The sequence below is a fragment of the Athene noctua genome, chromosome 13, assembly GCF_965140245.1.
Source record: "Athene noctua chromosome 13, bAthNoc1.hap1.1, whole genome shotgun sequence".
In the NCBI taxonomy this organism is placed as follows: Eukaryota; Metazoa; Chordata; class Aves; order Strigiformes; family Strigidae; genus Athene; species Athene noctua.
This window is the reverse complement of record NC_134049.1, coordinates 1,033,036-1,050,266: the sequence shown is the minus strand read 5'-3', so window position 1 is coordinate 1,050,266 and position 17,231 is coordinate 1,033,036. Positions and strand designations below refer to the sequence as shown.

Here is a 17,231-nt window from a genome sequence, read left to right as displayed (position 1 = left end):
TCAGAGAAAGCCAGATTTGTATATGCCTGACTCAGTTGCACTGAAAAGTATTATCGAATTTAATCCAGTATAGTTATTGAGCAACTGGAATTCATACTGTTGGCTTTTTAGCAAAAATTTGTGACCTTTCTTTGTTTATTGCCTTAGGAACAACCTTCTTCACAGTTTAATGTGGAACTTTAAAGGTTTGCATCTTGTCTGCAAATTTAGCCATTTATTAAAGAATAAGTCTAGAAGCATGAAAACCTGTATTTATGAGCTGTTAAATCCTTCACAGACAAAAAGTTTGTTTTATTTTTGTGCAAAAAAACTTTGTCCCTTCTTAACAAACACACTATAAAAACTTTGAAATAAACCCAAAAAATGCCTTTAGCACCAATTTCTTGGGCAATTTAACAGATGATCACTTTGGCAAAAGAAATGTTTGCAAGTCTATGTTACTTTGCTTTTGCATAGTCAGTAATTTGCCTCTTTCAGATTTAAAAAGACTTTAAAGTAGTTTGAGCAGAATGCAAATCTAAAGACCAACCCTGCAAGCTGGGGAGAGTGGTATCTCAGAGATGCTCTAACAGCTGTCTCATAGGTTGAAGTGTAGTTGGAATAGAACTCCAGAAATTTGAGTTGGCTGGGGGAGAACATAAAAGCTGGCTCAGAAAGTGGCCAAAAATGGCAACTTCGTTGTGTTAGGGGTGAGGTGAGGCAGATGCAAGCAAGAGTGGAAAGAAGTATCCATAGCAGGATGTAGATACCGGCTTGCTGCATAGAGAGAAATCAGTAGAACTGAGTAACACCAACTTAAAAGTGTCTTTAATACGTTCAGAAATTATACAATTTTAAGGTATGTATATAGTTTATTGGGAAAAAATAACTTTTTTAAACAGTAGGTAACATTAAACAGCTGGAAGAATAAGCATACCGACAAAAATGTGTGTGTTAGGTGGTAAGAGTGTATAAAAATGTATGGGAAGCAGAAATGGGATCTGCTGACAAAAACGGGAAAGCAAAGACCAGTATGAAAAATGTAATTTGGAATACATGGGTTTATAAGAACAAAAACTTGGAAGTGGCAAGACTGCAAGAAACGAGTGACTGTGAGTAGCGGGATAGAGTTTTAGTGGTATCTGACAGCTGCAGTGTTGCTTAAAATGTGTGAGTCAGAGAAGAAAAAGGTGTTGGTAGGACACCACGTTTTGTAAATGTGGCTGTTCTTTACCCGTCTGCGAGAGCTTCCAAGCGAGCCTGTCCGGGTCTGTGGGCGGAACCCCCAGATAGCCGCGGGCTCGGCAGTTGCTCCTGGGATGCTTTGGGAAGTTTTTAACAAGTCATTCCTTTCATACAAGGGCCACTGCTCACAGGCTTCACTGTGGCGCTGTGTCAGAGAACTGGAAGGTGAGGGAAGTAATGGACAACTCCGTAGGACAAATACATTGGGTGTTTCCTCGTAGGGCCAGCGGGTCTCTATCCCTCTTTGGCTTCCTTGAGAGAAATAATTAGATAGTTGTTCTGTGTCGAGGATGTGCTGGCTGCTCCCCTAGAACATTGTAGTGGTATTGAAACAATTCTAAAACAAAAGGAGGGAACTAATGAAAGGGTTTAAATGCATAGAAAAATGTAAACAGCTTTTCTCAGGAATGATTGGAAATAGGCATATTGAGACCACACCTAGGTGGTAGAAATAGAGGAAGGAATACTGTGGCAAAAGGGATGCTGGAGCATGGATAATTCCTCTGGAGAATGTCAGGCTAAACCTTGTAGCTAGTGTGTCTCAGATCCCTTCAGGCTTGCTTTTTTCTTTTCTTAACAAAAAACTTGAAGGTTTTGCAGGTAGATCTCTTAAAAAACAACCAACCAACCACCAAAACCCCAAACACCCATATACAAAGAGATATAATATATACCCCTATGTAATTGTGTACAGTAAGGAAAAAATATGGCTACTTCAAACATGCTAATTATAAGGAGCTACCCCTTTGTAGTCAGATTGCATCAGCTGTGGAGCCACAAGGGGTTTTCTTTCTTTCTTCTTTTTTTTAAGTAATGTATTTGTTGAAGAGCAAAAAGAAAGCTCTTCCTGCTCACTTTTGGCAGTATGTTTGAAGATGCTTTAGATGGATCTTCCAATGCAGCAGAAAAATACGTGATATTCTGGCCCCTTCTTATCTGTGGGGCCTTAGAAAAGACTACAAGCAGTGGCACCAGTTGCTTTACTTCCTTCCTCACATAGTTTTAGAAACAGTATAGAGAACATAATGTCTACTTAAATCCAAGTAATCCTGATTTATGGAAGTATAAAGTATAAAAAAATTTCAAGGCTTGAACATGTGTGGGATTTTTAATACAAATATAACTTTAAAGCTGACAAACTATTTTATTTTGTAAATTTCCTCTTTTTAATCTCCTCTTCTCTGACACCTTTGATATCAGGTGTCTCCCCAAAGCAGATTTTTACAGCTGAGCTATCAATCTCTAAGAAACGTGGCTTCTGAAGGAAAGGCTGACACTGTGTTAACTGAAGCAGCGACTCTGGATTCTGCCAACTGATACCATCTTAAAAGGTTGGGATGGGGAGAGGGATATATAGTTTAAGGGCAGATGCAGTGTCCAAACTTGAGTTTATTTTGCTTCATTTTACTTCACAAGTAAAATCAAGCAATATTAACTTTCTTTTGATTATGATTTACTAGAAGGGAATTACTCACTGTGCTATTGGGAGAATATCTCCTGTCTCTCAGCAGATAAGGAGCCTGCAGAACCTTTTTAGAAAGTAAAAATGTACTGGGCGCAGGCTAGATCTCTTTTTTCCAGAGCTGGAGGTGACTACCTGAAGTTAATCGGGGAAGACATCCCCCAGTGAAGGGGGTAGCAGGTGCTGGGAATTAGTTCTAGTTGGGGGAGGGATGCTATTTATAAAAGGGGAGCAGTTCTGCTAGAAATCATTTGGAATCTCTTAGGCAGACAGACTGTTACTTGTCTTCGCCCTTCTTTCTCACACTATTTAGGGTTGGCAAATTTTTTTGCCTACTTTTAATTTTTGATTGTTTGGTATTTAAGGTAATGAACATCCTGTAAATCAATACCTGTCTAGTGTCTTGCACGTTGCTCCTTAAGGGAGTGCTACACCATGGAGTGTGGATACAATTTCTTTGGCCAATGACTGTTTGTCTGCAGCTCATCTTACTGTCTCAGAGCAGGGTGCTTCTCAGTTACAAATTTATGGTATTATTGGAGGACAGGGAAAAGATTAGCTCAGTTCTTTTCTCCCAGCCATACCCGTCTGTCCAAATGAGCTGGATTGCCCTTTGGATTTTCCTCAAGTGTTTATTCCTTTTGTCTACAACTACTCTAGCACGCTGAGCCCCCATTTACCTGCCTTTCTTATCTCACAGAGAGATAAAGTCCCTTTCCAAACCTGGCATCTGCACGGATTACTGCTCTCGAGATGAATACAGGCCCTGAGTAGAACTGGAAGGGAGTAGACAAGGGTGGTGTAAGCAGCCTGTTTGTTAGCATTTGCTGCCTGGGCTGGGCTAGGAGAGACTGTGGCTTGAGCAGGTATGGATGGAAAGAAGCACAAGACCCATTTGCCATTTTGGTTCCTCTTCTGTGGAACTAAACCATCCAGCTGGCCCTGGTTTCAGTGGTACCGCGCGGTGATTTTCAGGATGGTAGTGCTCTTGATGGCACATTGTAAAGAGCAGGGACTGGAAGATAACATTTATTAAGGGGAGGGGATTGTAGCCCGAGATATTTGTTGGGCTTGTCTATCGGTTTACCAGCACTCTAGCATGGGGTTTAGCTTTCACTCGATCGTATATGAAAACATATGGGTCCTCCATGTTGAGTCCTAACAATTACCTGGTTGCTCTATTAATGCTAAGTTTTGAGCCCTCATTATGTTACGCTTTTTCTGACTTGGTGCTTAGAGCAAGTGCAGTTTTTCTCTTGGTTGTGTGGGAGAGGAGAGGCACAGCTTCCATACCATATACATGAAACGTTCTACTAATGGTCTGATATCTTTTGAAATCATTCTGCTGAAGATGCAGAGGGAGAAACAGATGCAAGGATAGTTTGAGCATTATAATATCCTTTATAGTCTGACTTCTGTAAATAAGATTCAGCATAAAATCTTTTATAATGTTGACTTCTCATGCTCGTATCTTGTAATCATAGAGAAAAGCAGGAAGGCTGGTACCAAAAAATTAAGAAGTAGATGAATAACCCCTCAGCTGCTTCTCTTCTGACACTTTGCAGTTCTCCATAAACCTTCTGCTTTTGTATAATCATAGTAAGGAAGCTGTTCAAATTACTGTTTTCATAATGTAGCAAAAAGATTCAAAGGCAAAGGGAGGAGAGCCTGACCTGTAATCACAATGCCTAGTAATGCCTGCCTAGAATTCAGTCAGCAATGCAAAAATACCTTGCCCGGGGGGATGAGCGAAGACAAGCTGAGCCAGCATAACCTCGGGGATTGGACACCAGCATCAGCAGGGTGCTGCTTTTAGAAGCCTAAGACAGAATCTGTAGTCTTGCCAATACGCTGTATCAGTGCAGGGAAGCCGCTGTGGCAAAAGAGAAGGAAGGGACTCAGTCAAATGTCTTGTACTGATCAGGTGCTTTAAAGCCATTCAGATGCAGAAGGAATACAAAAAGTTTCCTTCCCTTCACGTTTAATCTTTACTCCTCCCACTGCTTCAAAAAGCATATATGGAATTCTGAATAAACTTACTCCTCCTTCCTCCTCTGTGCCTGTGCTCAGCGTATTTACAAACACACAGAATCATCTGTAGCAGCAGATTCTCTGTAAGTATTCACATTGAACAGGCAACTCACGGTGATCCAGGAAAGCTTTCCTGTAAAAAGAGAATGTATTGGTACCTTGATATCTGTCAGTGCTAACGTTAATTGGGAAGATAGTGAAACTAACTGTCTGTTATTTTGTTTATGATGTTGCATCACTTCAGTGTTTAGTGCCCTAGGTAGCAGTTTTTTACTCCAGTGAGCTAGATTAGCCTGATTACACTGGCAGGATGCAGTTGATGGATGACTGTCATTATCTTCTCAAACCTGCATGATACTTTAGGTATAGGAGATGATAATTAAATTTTCAAGAGACTACATTGAGATTATAAGATCTGAGTATTTTTTTAAAACGAGGAATATGTTTGCAATTATCAGCATGTTGTTAGAGGATCCTCTCCTGAGATGTTTTATTAGCAACCCCTGATTTCCTTTAAATTGATCAAGAGAAAATGCTCAAGTTATCATATAACACTTTAGATGTTGTTTTGGTTTTTTAATTCTGATATTTTCCCCCTCCTGAAACAGACCAAAAATGTATCTGATCAGATCTATTGGTAATGGCTTGAAGATGTACAGGTTAGCACAATATATTTAATGAAACCTTGTTTGAGACAAAACACTAGAGAGGATCATAATTAATGCCTCATTTTCTGCCAGTTGCTATTGATTACTCATTCAGGGTCCCTTTGTTCTCAAAATGGTAACACTGGATTTCACATTACTATTTGATGATATTCTCAGGATGAGATTCTTTAACAACATGCTGATAATTGCAAACATATCTCTAGAATTTAAATTTAAAATGAATTTACATCATATGGCAGTGTTTTTCCAAATTCAGCTCCTATTTTGGAGTGCATATTCATTACAGTTTCCAAAGACTGGAGACTTGAGTAAAGTGAAATTCAACACTTTATATCTTGGTTATATTTTTGGCTGAAACTGCATGACGTGGAACTCAGGTGAATGGTCTTTTTGCAGCCCAAACCTCAGTACTGTACTGGTATCTCCCAGAGCAATTTGTTAATGTTTTAATTTTGTGCTAGGTTTTCCTTTGGAATCACAGTAAAATAATAACTTACAAAACTTGGCTGGGGGATTTTGCAAGTTTAGCAGAGTTGGACTTCTCAATTTTGTATATTCTTTTAAACTCGCTCGTGCAAATTGTCAGGTTCATCTGTAAAGCAAGACATCTGAAATACTAAGACATATTTTATACGTGCTTCGCGTCATTCAGATGGCTCGCTGAATGCAAAGACACATACGTGAAACTTCTGCTCGACCCGGGGCAGCATTTGGAGTTTACAGTAAGGCAAGGAATGACCTTAATGATCTGCTCTACGTAGTTCTGGGGAAGAGAGAAATACCAAGTGAGTTTGTGCCTATGTGGTGGGATAAGAGAGGGTCTGATGGAAATGAGTGCTGTTGTGTTACTTTTATAAATGAGGGTATCTAAGCTCCCAATTTTTAACTGAAAAGTCACTTAAGTACTTTTTTTTTTTTTTGAACTTCAGTTTTTCTGCCTTAAATAGGGTCAGCCTGACTATTGGGACTCAAAGCATAACCTTTTCGAAAAGGAAGCCAATACAAAAAAACTAGAAAAAACGAAATCTAGTTGACTATTTTGGGGGGGAAAGGGGGGGCAGTTTTAAGATCTAAGTGTGCAGTTGGTCAGTGGCAGCTCTCATTTCACTGCCAAAGCAGCCTCCTGCCTTATGCCAGCACAATGGCCCTGTCATAATCAGTTGCATATAATGGGCTAATGCTTTTATTCTTGACAATATTATTCTTTTGGTAGAAGTTAATGAATAGTGTAAAGGCACACAGTTGTATTTGGATGAAACTATTGCCTGGTTTGGCTATGGCTACCCTAGGAAAAGCTGAGTTCTTAAAGTGTTTGCTAATACATTTGAATTTTTTAAATGAATGAGATTTAGACCAAGAAGCACAAGGCTGACTGCCTGTAACAAGTACGGTTTTGAAAAGGTAAAACCTTATATGCAACAGTGCAGTGCATGGAGTGTTTGTTAAAAACGTTGGTGTGTTTTGCAGGACAGCTTGGCTTTCCTGTCTATATCCAGCCAAAGTCCTGGAGAGCTGCAAGGAATATTACATAAGGACATCTGTAGGCCTTTACTTGTCCACATTTCTTTTTTTATATCAAAGTAAGAAAATCAAAGAACTGTTTAGTAACGTATTAGAATTCTGCTGGCCGGTGTCCTAGAAGTTCATTGAACGCAGAGCAGTATTTTGGCATCAAATTGTATCTTTGGGATTCTAAAGATTCATAGCATTGGGCTGGGGAAAAGAAAACTCCCGAAGTAGTCAAACTGTTTCTTACTTTTATGCTCAAATTCTTTGAAAGAATCAATTTAAAAACCATTTATAATAGGTTGAGCAAGGAGCCTTCTTCATCCCCAGCATACGTTTTGATGTAAGCACATGGCTGATGAGCTTGTGGGTTTGAATGGAAGCGGACTCTGCGTGCACGTGAGCGCAGCTGCAGGACAAAGTTTCTTGTTTTCCGTGACAAGGGTGCATGAATACACCCCCCCAGCCCCCATATGTAGATATGATTCTTTTCTCCCCACCTCAGCCCTCATGTTTGAATAGATGACTGCCCTGCATTTCATTTTATGGGAATACTTTTTAGGGAAAGGACCCCTTTAAGGCATTTGTCTACACAAGGGCCTTTGCAAAAGCCTTTATGTTTTGGGTCAGGCCGTGGGGTTTCCCCCGAGGCTGTCAAAACTGTTTCTTGGTTTTGCTGAAAGGGATAAATTTGAAAAGTAAAGGAGTCATGTTTACCCCTTCTTCTGTGTTCTCTTTGGAATCAGGCTTGCTATGTTCTTAGTTCACTGTAATAAAAACCTTTTTAATTTTGTTTTGTTTTCTTTTTTTTTTTTTTTTTTTTTTTTTTTTAAGATTGGTTATTGAACACATATTCCTTAGGGAAAATTAGCTTTAAATAAATGCTTATTTATCTTGAAGCTGGAAATATGCCTCATAAAATCCGAAGAGGCAAATTTTGAAGGGTGCTGCCTGTTTATTTATAATGGTAATGCAGACGGGACTCGGCAGCGTTCAGGAGAATAGCCAGTCATTGATTATTCTTTAGTAATTGGATCTGTGTTGGCAGATGAGGTTCGGAGCGAGCATGAATGTTCTCTGCGGAGAGTGCTGCAAACTACGTGTGTAAGCGATCTGCCTCTGTGCAGGGACCTCAGGCACTTAGTCAGGAGAAGCTTGGTGCTGATAATACAAAGCTTTTTTGCTATCCTCAGTGGTATTTTTGTATTCCTTTCTTTATCAGATGCCCTTAGGAAAGGATCAGTCCTAATCAATATTGCTTCTCAATTGGTTCAGACAGGCAGAAAAATCAATAAGCTGAACTAATGACATCTACTTTTATTTCCTTTGGAAGACTGAGGAACAATTATAAAATTTTAAACAGATGCTTCATTTGATTGTGGGAATGGTGGAAGAGTGTTGTGTTTCTTGGGTTTGGTTTTCTTTCCTCCCCCCTTTTTTTTTAAATAAAAAAATTCTTACCCAAACACAATATAGATCAGGAAACTTCTTTAGAGTGTGTCACATAGCTTGCCATTTACTGGGTACGTATTGTATTACTTTTATGTTGTGGTAGCCATGCTGCTTTGGGTCTGATGAAAATGTTGAGAACTGGAATGCTCGGGACAGAAGCAAGAGTGGCAGATGTCATGAGGTAAAGGTTGGAGGTTAAGTCTGAACGAGATACAGACACATGCCTTTTGGAATGGCTTGGTAGAAGTGAATTTAAGACTCTTTACTGGTGGTTTGTTTTTTTGTGGAGGGTGGTTTTTCGGTCATGTCCCCTCCCTCCCCCTTAATGAATCGAGGAACAGAGGAACCGAGAACCCTTCCACCCTTTCTTTTGGAGGTATCTGTGTGGGTCCTGCTGCGTTTCCAAAATCACTGCCGATGGTCAGGTGCTGGGGGGAAGCAAGGAGGGTTGTCTTTGAGGTGAACGGAGGTAGTTCCTAATTGTGTTTGACAGCTGCTCTGAGAGCAGGGGCTGCAGGAGATGACCTCGGGGTCCCTGCAAGCCCCAGTGCTTGTGGGAGTCTGTGAGTGGGGCTCGCTTCAGCTGCTGGAAACCACAGCTAGCACTCTGCTTCCTCCCCTTCCCCCTGGGCTCTGTGCAGCCCTTTCCTTTCAGTCCTGGGTGTTCTCGGGCTAAGTGCGGGACTGGTCTAGTGTCGCCTCTTGGAGAGTGTTGGTTTGGAGGAACTGCTTCTCACAAAACGTTGCTCAGGTTTCCTGCACAGTGTTCCCCACTAAAACTCTAATAAATGTTTAGAACAGCATCTTTGCTAAATTCAGGCTTATACTGTGTAAGCCAGATATTCTGATAATCATAATGTTTTATGCAAAACAATAAACTCTTAACTGTTTGTCAAAGGCGAAAATAGCAAATCTTGAAAGAGTCTACAAGCAGATTTCCCCCTCAGCCTGTATCTCCTGCATACTTTGTTTAAAGATCACTCCACTCCTTGTAAGGGTGTCTCACTTCAGTATGAGTTTCATATTAACAATTCTGATTTAAAGACTATTTTATTGTAAGAGTAAGAATGAAGAAATTGAGCTGAGAGGAAACTATTTTTATGTCTCAACATTATTCATCATTATTCATTATTCAACATAATAATCATTATTAACTTTGTTGTTGGAACTGTGTGATGCATTTGTAAGAAATACTGAACACTTCTGGGCCCTCCTTTAGTTTGTAATGGGGTGACTTTAACACCCTACTCTTTTCAATGCTCAAATTAGTTAATTGGACAAGTAAAAGAAACTTCAGTTGTGATATGATGCAAAACCATTTATCTAGAAAAATGCATTTGGGGTTATTGCTTATTTTGTATATTGTGTATATATATCTAATTTTAGGTGAACTCTGGATTTTCTGCTAATCCCAGTACACTGCACATTAGAAGGGATTTAGTACATTACCAAGAGCCATGTGAGTTAGCCTCATCTTTCACAAGTCATCACACCAAAAGAACCAGCTTGGATGACACAGCGTAATCACGTGGACGAGCGTGTTCAGGCTGTAGGGGGGGGGTGAGGAGAGCCCCGAGCAATGCCCTCTGCGTGCCATCTGGTGGGCTGCTGTAGCCCTTGAGGGCAACAGTGTAGAGAGGTCCGTGCCCTGAGCGGGGTGTGTGGCCGTGGGACAGCCCCGGCACCCCGGGCGTGAGCCGGGTGTTGTTGGGAGCGCCTGGGGGGGAGCAGGGCTGCCTGGGGAGCCTGGGCTGAAGGAGGAACTTCAGCCAGGTGACGCTGCAGGTTTTGCTTTGGTATAAAGGTTAACCTAGTCAGCGGTTTCTGCCTCAGCATCATCTGACAATTGAAACTTGAGCGCAGTTGGGCTGTAGACAACACCCAGGTGTTGTCCTGCCCCCGAGCCGTGCGGTACCCCTTGGTGGCGGGGAGGCTGCTCCACGGAACCACCGAGGGTGAGGAAATCAGTCGCCTGTTTCCGAAGGCTGCTGGTTACACAGTGATCCAAACCCACTGTCCGATTTTGCAGATACCAGAAGCCAAGTGTCTGTAGGCATGTGTGCTGCGGGCAGGGTGCTGCGGTCGAGGCGGAAGGCAGCCGCCTGCCCGGGAGCACTGGGCTCTCTGTACAGTCAGGGCTTCAGCCTGAAACAAGGCTGAGCATAGTAGCAACCACGGAGAAACCACGTTCTCATAAATCACCAACATCCATTTCAGTTTCACAGAGGAAATCCCAATAACGTGAGGCCAAACAATATATAACACACTTGTTAAGTGTTCGGAGTGTTCCTGCATTTACTGCGTGACAAGGGGACAGAAAGGGTAGGGTTCAACTGCACCGTTGGGTTGTAGTGTTTAAAATGTCATGATTTTTTATGTTCTGTGCATTAACCTAATCTGTTATCTCTTTTGTATGGGTTCAGGGGTTTTTTGACAATTATTCCATGTCTTTATGAATGTGTAATATAAATCTGGATTTCTAAGTATGTGCTAAAACTTAATGTCACACTATAAACTCTTAGTTTTTATCAGTTATGTTTATATCATGTAATAGAAGAGACGTTGCATTGCAAACTAAACAAAGGATTAGGATTTTTGTTTAGAGTATAATTATGAATCGATTCTTTCAGATGTTTTAAACTGCAGTGGTTATGTGTTTGTAGAGGCTCACAGCCAAACTTGTTCTGCCTTTCTGAATTACACTATAGTATATTCTCTGAATACTGATTTTTAAAAGTCAACATTTTTTTGACCTCCAAGACCCTCACTGAAAGCCTGGTAAATTCCTATAAATGCCAAGAGCCGTATGTGTGGTTAATAGGTTGTTAGCCTGGTATATTAACAGCTGAGTTGCTAATAGAGTTTAATTTTACTTCTCTCTGTATATTCTGCAGTCTAGTCTGCTCCGTTCAGATATGGGGCTTGGAAGTCCAGGTCAGCTGTCATCCTCGGGAAAGCCTGGAACACCCTACTACCCGTTTTCTGCCACAAATCAACGCCGAAGACCACTTCATGACTCACCAGCTCTTGGTGAGTAACACAGTTTTTAAACTTCTGTTCATGATGCGTTTCTGCGGACTTTATTATTTTCTTTGACAGTTCATTTTATATACGAGATATTGCTCTGTACTGAAATTCAAATTACAGAAAACTGCTATATAAGAGATAAACTGGAATTATTAACTTTTTTTTTTTTGAGATGCTAGTTTGGATTCAACACTGGTCAGCATTGCTTATAAAACAAACAAGAAACTCCAATAAAACCCTTAATTGCAAAAGCAATAATGACAGATGGATAGGAGCTGATGACCAGCTGAGTGCCCTTAACCCATGCCATCATTAACTCCTGGAAATGCCTGACCTTGAGGTCATTACCATTATTTAGTAGAGGAAAGACACAAAGGGGAAACAATTATCCTTTTATATGCTAAAAGTAACTTTATTCAGGGCAATATATAGTTCATTGTAATTGGTTCAACATGCCTTTAAAGTTCTTAGCAATTGGATACTAGGAGTTTATCCTAAAATCATGCAGCAGGAACTTGCTTAAAAATTGTTATAATCCTATGACAGTATTAGTATTTTATTCTGGAGATACTTAGAGATAAATGGAGTTTTCCTGGTCAGTCATGGTCAGTGGTAATATTTCACAGCTCTAAAGTCTTTTGGTTGCATTAGGGAATCAGGAATGAGCCAGCTGTTCTATCGTTTCTGCTGTAAGACTATTGCCAATAATTGGGTGTGCAAGGTTTTTTAAAAAATCTTTTTGGTATCAAAAGAGAGACTGCAACCTGATGTCCCAGTTTAAAAGCTACCATATTAAATGTTAGCATGTTAGGTCATTAGGATTACTCTGGTTAGAGGTTTGGGGTTTTGATGTCACTCATTCTGTACAGCACTTCTATTCTGTAATGAAATCTTGGTTTTTGGAACCATACGATTTAAACCATACTCTACCCAAAAGATAAGATTTAATCAAAGGCAGATTGTTTCTTGAAATAACTTTAGTATTAACTAGAACTGCAAACTCCTTGGGCATTAAAATGGTCCTGAATAGGCTTGAAATTGATTTTAAATCTTTAATTATAAAAATATTATTTTGGAACTTCACCTATATATGTGTGTGTATGTGTATGTATTATTTTAAAACACTGTTCGTGCTCAACTCTTTAACCTGTTGCCAAGACAACTGCCTTTCAGCCTGGGCTTGTCTGTCTTTACAAATACTTTTATAAGTATTAGTGTTCCTCAGAACATGAGAATCAAATGCAGCAGTTCTTCAGATCTTTTTCAGAAGAAGAACAATTTGAGGGAAGTTCAGTTAAATTGCTTCTGCTTGGAAAGTTGTTTGAACTTTAATAAAAGAGATTGGGGGTTTTATTGTCATTATTATTATTATTAAGTTGTAGCTCCCATTGAATTGGTTTTAGTGAGAAACTACTCCAATAGTAACCTGCTGTAGTTCTGAGTAACAGAGGGGCTGTTAGAGCACGGAGTGTGGTACTGATGTAGGCAGAAAGGTTGTGGTATGAAGCAGTCACAGAGGGACAGTCCTAAATGAGATTGTCCAATTTCTATTAAATACTTGAATATATGAATCAGTTTCTTGTGCAAAGTGTATAGAGTTTGATAAGATCCAGATATTATTAAATTAAACGAAATGAAGCTAACTGTGATGTTTTCAAAGTAGTACTCCTATTTATTTTTTTTCTGTGAAAGAGAAGCTCAAGAGTATAAACCAGTTCAAACTGGTAACGGTGTGATAGTCCTCCTCCTGTCAGAGCTGAATCTGGGGGACTGTAACCTGGGACATGGCAGGTGGTGGTTACAAATTTATGGAAATGTTTTTCCAGAAATGCCAGGAAAATGAAGTGCACTTTTATCTCGAGTCTTGTTTCCAATAGCTTGAGAAAGTACATGTGAAATACTTTTATTTTTTTAATGGACTACCTCAATGTTACAAAACTGCTGCCTGAGAATTTAAAGCAAAGTTGAATTATGGCCATTTTATCCCTGTGAAGAAGTTGCCTGACCAAAGTTTTAACAAACTTTCTTTAAATTTGCTACTAAAGTTCACGGAAACCTTTCAGGTGACACTGAGTGCAGGGTAAATATCTCTTCCCGAAGTCCTTTGATTGTCTTCTGAACATGCCCTGTGGGGAACAGTCAAAGATATCCAGCAGATATCCTCACCTTATCACACCCTTATTGTGTCATATCATATAATAAAATCGTGATTAAATGTTTTGAATGAAAATAGAAAAATACAAATTTTGTATTTTAATTGAAGACTCAATCGATCAACTGTAGAGTTGGTTATCTCACCAGATGCTTGTCCTCAGAACATCAGTTCACTTTTAATTCACGTGTATACTCTTCAGATTAATTTTATTAGCCGCTGACTAAACTGGTTCAGATTCTTGATGTAGGTAGTGAAATTGCTGGGTGCTTTTGTGATGTTACAATAATTATTGGTAGAAGGAAGCAGGTGTCATACTTCCAACTTGACTATTGCATGCAAATTTGAGTTACAGTGCCTTTATTACTTCAGAAAAGTAATTAGGTCATTTGGGTTTCTGTTTATTTACATCCTTGGCATAGTGTAAAAGCTATAGAAATTTAGATCATGTTAATATTTTTAGAGTATAAATCATAACTGAAACATGTCAAATTTCTTTTTGCTAGTTCTATCCTTACTCTGAAGTGCAGAAGGGGAAAGCACTTCTCTAGCTAATCAGTTCCATTTTCCCCCTTTATATATCTCAGTCTTGGTTTCTTAGCAAGGTAGAAGGGCATCAGCGTACCCTTTGGCGTTAATGTTCTTAGGGGTAACTACCTTCCTTATGGAAGGAATTGAAAGTATTTAGCAAAGCTTTATTTTGGAGAAGAACATCAGTACGTTACATTCTTGTATTGATGTGAAAGACATTTCACTGGCATAGAATAAAAAAATGTTTGAAACTGCAAAATAAGAAATGCATCATGGAAAGAAAAAAGCGTATAGTGTAGCTATTCTTTTTCATCCATAAAGCAGATACTTGATGAAACGTTGTTTTTCTGTGTACAGATCCTCTACAGACAAAGAAAGTAAGAAAGGTGCCCCCTGGCTTGCCTTCTTCTGTAAGTACTGCATTCTTTACTTCTAGTAAACAAATGGGGCTCGAATTGCGATCTCTTTACTTGGCATAGGTAGAAAGTACTGAACTGAGCGTTAGAAGGCTGCCCACCGGCCAGGAGTGGCGAGGCTAGGTAATTGGGAGTGGTTCTGGAGGGCTAAACACGCATTTGATGTGGAATTTTTAGATTTCATAGCAGTGATTTGTAGCTCGCTCATATGCTCCTACCCACTTGTCCCTGTCATTTGAATTCCTCTCTTGGGAAGAGAGCTGGGCCAGGAGCTGTCAAAGAAGATCTCCTGTACAGGTCTTTTGATGTTTAATTAGTCATTATGTTGCTGAACAGGAGGACAGACAGAGATTAATAGCTGAGAATCTTAGAAATTTACATTTGTAATAATCCCAGTGGAGCTGAAGACATTAAGATTCGGAGGACATGTACAGCTCAGCTTGCCTCAGTAGGACTGAGGTTATTAATATGCATAAATCACCGAGTCAGATGTTCATTGTGAAGCCCTGGTGGATTTTAAAGCCTTCATTAAGCCTTTCCTAACTTCAGCCTAGCATCAGGAAAGCTTTCAAGCAACTAGTTTGTTGATCCCTCTTTGCTTGAAAATTTATCCTTCGAGAATAAAGGGCTTTGATGAAAAAGGTTGGAAGGGTTTTGGTGGAAAAATCATTAATGGCTGTGATAATCTAATGCTGTAGGGGTGTTTTGTGGTATTAAATATGCTTTATTCTTAAAAGGAAGAAAATTGTTTATAAATGAATCTGCATTTAAAAATCCACGTGAAATGAAAAATCCCCGGTGAAGCGAAGGACAGAATTATTTCTTCCACTGCTCAGAACAAACAGGCGGGGAGGGGGAAGCCCCGCTGCCTTGCGGGGTACATCTCTTTGTTGTGTAAATGGCTCTCGGGCTTTTATTTGGCAGCGCTTAACACATGGGCGCAGGTGCACGGGGCTGAGCCATAACTCAGGGCCCGACGGGCTGAATGGAACCTTCTGCGGGGCAGCGCCGACGGGGCGGCAGCGCGGGGCTGAGCGCTGCGTCGCGGTGGGGGCTTCCAGCCCCCGCCTCTCCCCGGCTGCCCTGCTCGCAAACGGGGCTGCGACCCGAAACCCACCTGGGCCCGAACCTGGGCCCGAACCTGGGCCCGAACCTGGGCCCGAACCTGGGCCCGAACCTGGGCCCGAGCCTGGGCCCGAACCTGGGCCCGAGCCTGGGCCCGAACCTGGGCCTACCTGGGCCCGGGCTGCAGCTGCGGGCGCGCTCAAACGCTTTTGCTTGCATAAGCACTTGGGCCCCACTAGAGGCTGAAGAGCTGCTTGATAAACAAAATGAACACAATGCCTCAAATCATTATTCCCGAGGCCAGGAATATTCTTCTTCTTTCCCCCGCCGCCCTCCCCCCCCAGCTTTTTATTTATTTATTTTGTCCCCCCCTTCAGCAGCAGCTAAAAATAGTTTGGCAATTTACATTTTAACAGTTGTGTGTTATGTAGGGTGGCTTTACAGTCTAGCAGATGATTTCTGCTAGATTAACAAAAATATATTTAAGATGTCAGAGAAGCTAAAACACACAGCAGTGCAGTTTTCATGTAATTTATTACTGTAATTCTAGGCGAGTAATAAAGCTTACGTTACATGTTTAATATTTAGTAGCGTCAGCCAGGTAAAGAGATCGTTTTAGAGAATGAAAAATTTCTCTCATTTCTCTTGCCAGGCTTTAATTGTAAGAAGCAGTATTTTTCAAATGGAGTGGAGACAACACAATGCAGATAAATTTTATTTGTATTAACACCGTACCGATAATCTGCACAGTGAAGTGTGGTCATTGTGAAGGATCAATGGCTGCGGTGCTGCAGCTTTTAAGCAGTTTCTTGCTTCCAGTGATGAGCAGAGCCTTGATATAAAATGACATATTTTTAAAAAAAAGTGATATGAGATATTGTGGGTTTCGAAGATGACGTAAAATTAAATTTCATTGTGCATCATAGGAAATCTAAATTGAATAGATAATTATGTAAGTTGTCTCTATTTTAAATATACCTTGGTAAAAAGTCAGAATGCATTGTGGGAAAGATAAAAATTGAAATAGCTGATAGGTGGTGCAGAGAAGTTTAATTATGATATGGAAAGTCACAAGAAAGATGATATTTAATGTTACTGCACAAATCTGTATTTTTTCAGTTTATAAAAGATTTTTTCTGCAATATTTTTAAGCTAGTATAGGGCTACCATGTCACAGATACTCAGCAGTAATTTGATTTCCCAGATAACCAATAATATTTTAAAAAAGATTTTTTTTTCTTTTTTTTTTTTTTTTTTTTTAAAATCTTCCTCTAGTTTGTTTCTTTTCCCCTTGGATTGGTATGGTGTTTTCTGAAATTACTTGCTTTGAGGTTTATTTTTCTTCATGTATTCTTGTCAGGGCCTAAAGTAAAAATAACTACAGAGAAAAGTGCTAATGAATTGCTTAGTTCCTTTCTGGAATGCAGCTTAATCTGAACTCGTCCTTTTACTGTAAAAATGAAATGCACCAGGCAAATGCATTTTTAAGTTTTCCTGTCGTAAGTTGCTAAGTGGTGAGTCATTGCCCAAAACATTTTGAATGTTGACATGCAAGCATTTATGTTAAACTACAACTACTAAATTTAAAGCCTTGTTGGGAGGATGGAAACTAAAAGATCAGTGGTTTATTTTTTCCTCACTGTTAGCTCAAGCCGGGCATGAGTGAACAGAAAGATTATGATGTGCCGTTATATTAT

The 17,231-nt window shown here is 40.0% G+C and overlaps 1 protein-coding gene across 3 annotated transcripts in view; it reads left to right on the top strand.

The window, feature by feature from the left end:
* TCF12 (transcription factor 12) overlaps window positions 1-17,231 on the top strand; it is a 171,180-nt gene that overhangs the window by 103,779 nt on the left and 50,170 nt on the right. For all 3 annotated transcript variants that reach the window (XM_074917466.1, XM_074917465.1, XM_074917464.1), the window contains exons 8-9: window positions 11,238-11,373; window positions 14,411-14,463. In XM_074917466.1, the coding sequence (XP_074773567.1) occupies window positions 11,238-11,373; window positions 14,411-14,463 (189 nt within the window). The remainder of the gene's footprint in view (window positions 1-11,237; window positions 11,374-14,410; window positions 14,464-17,231) is intronic.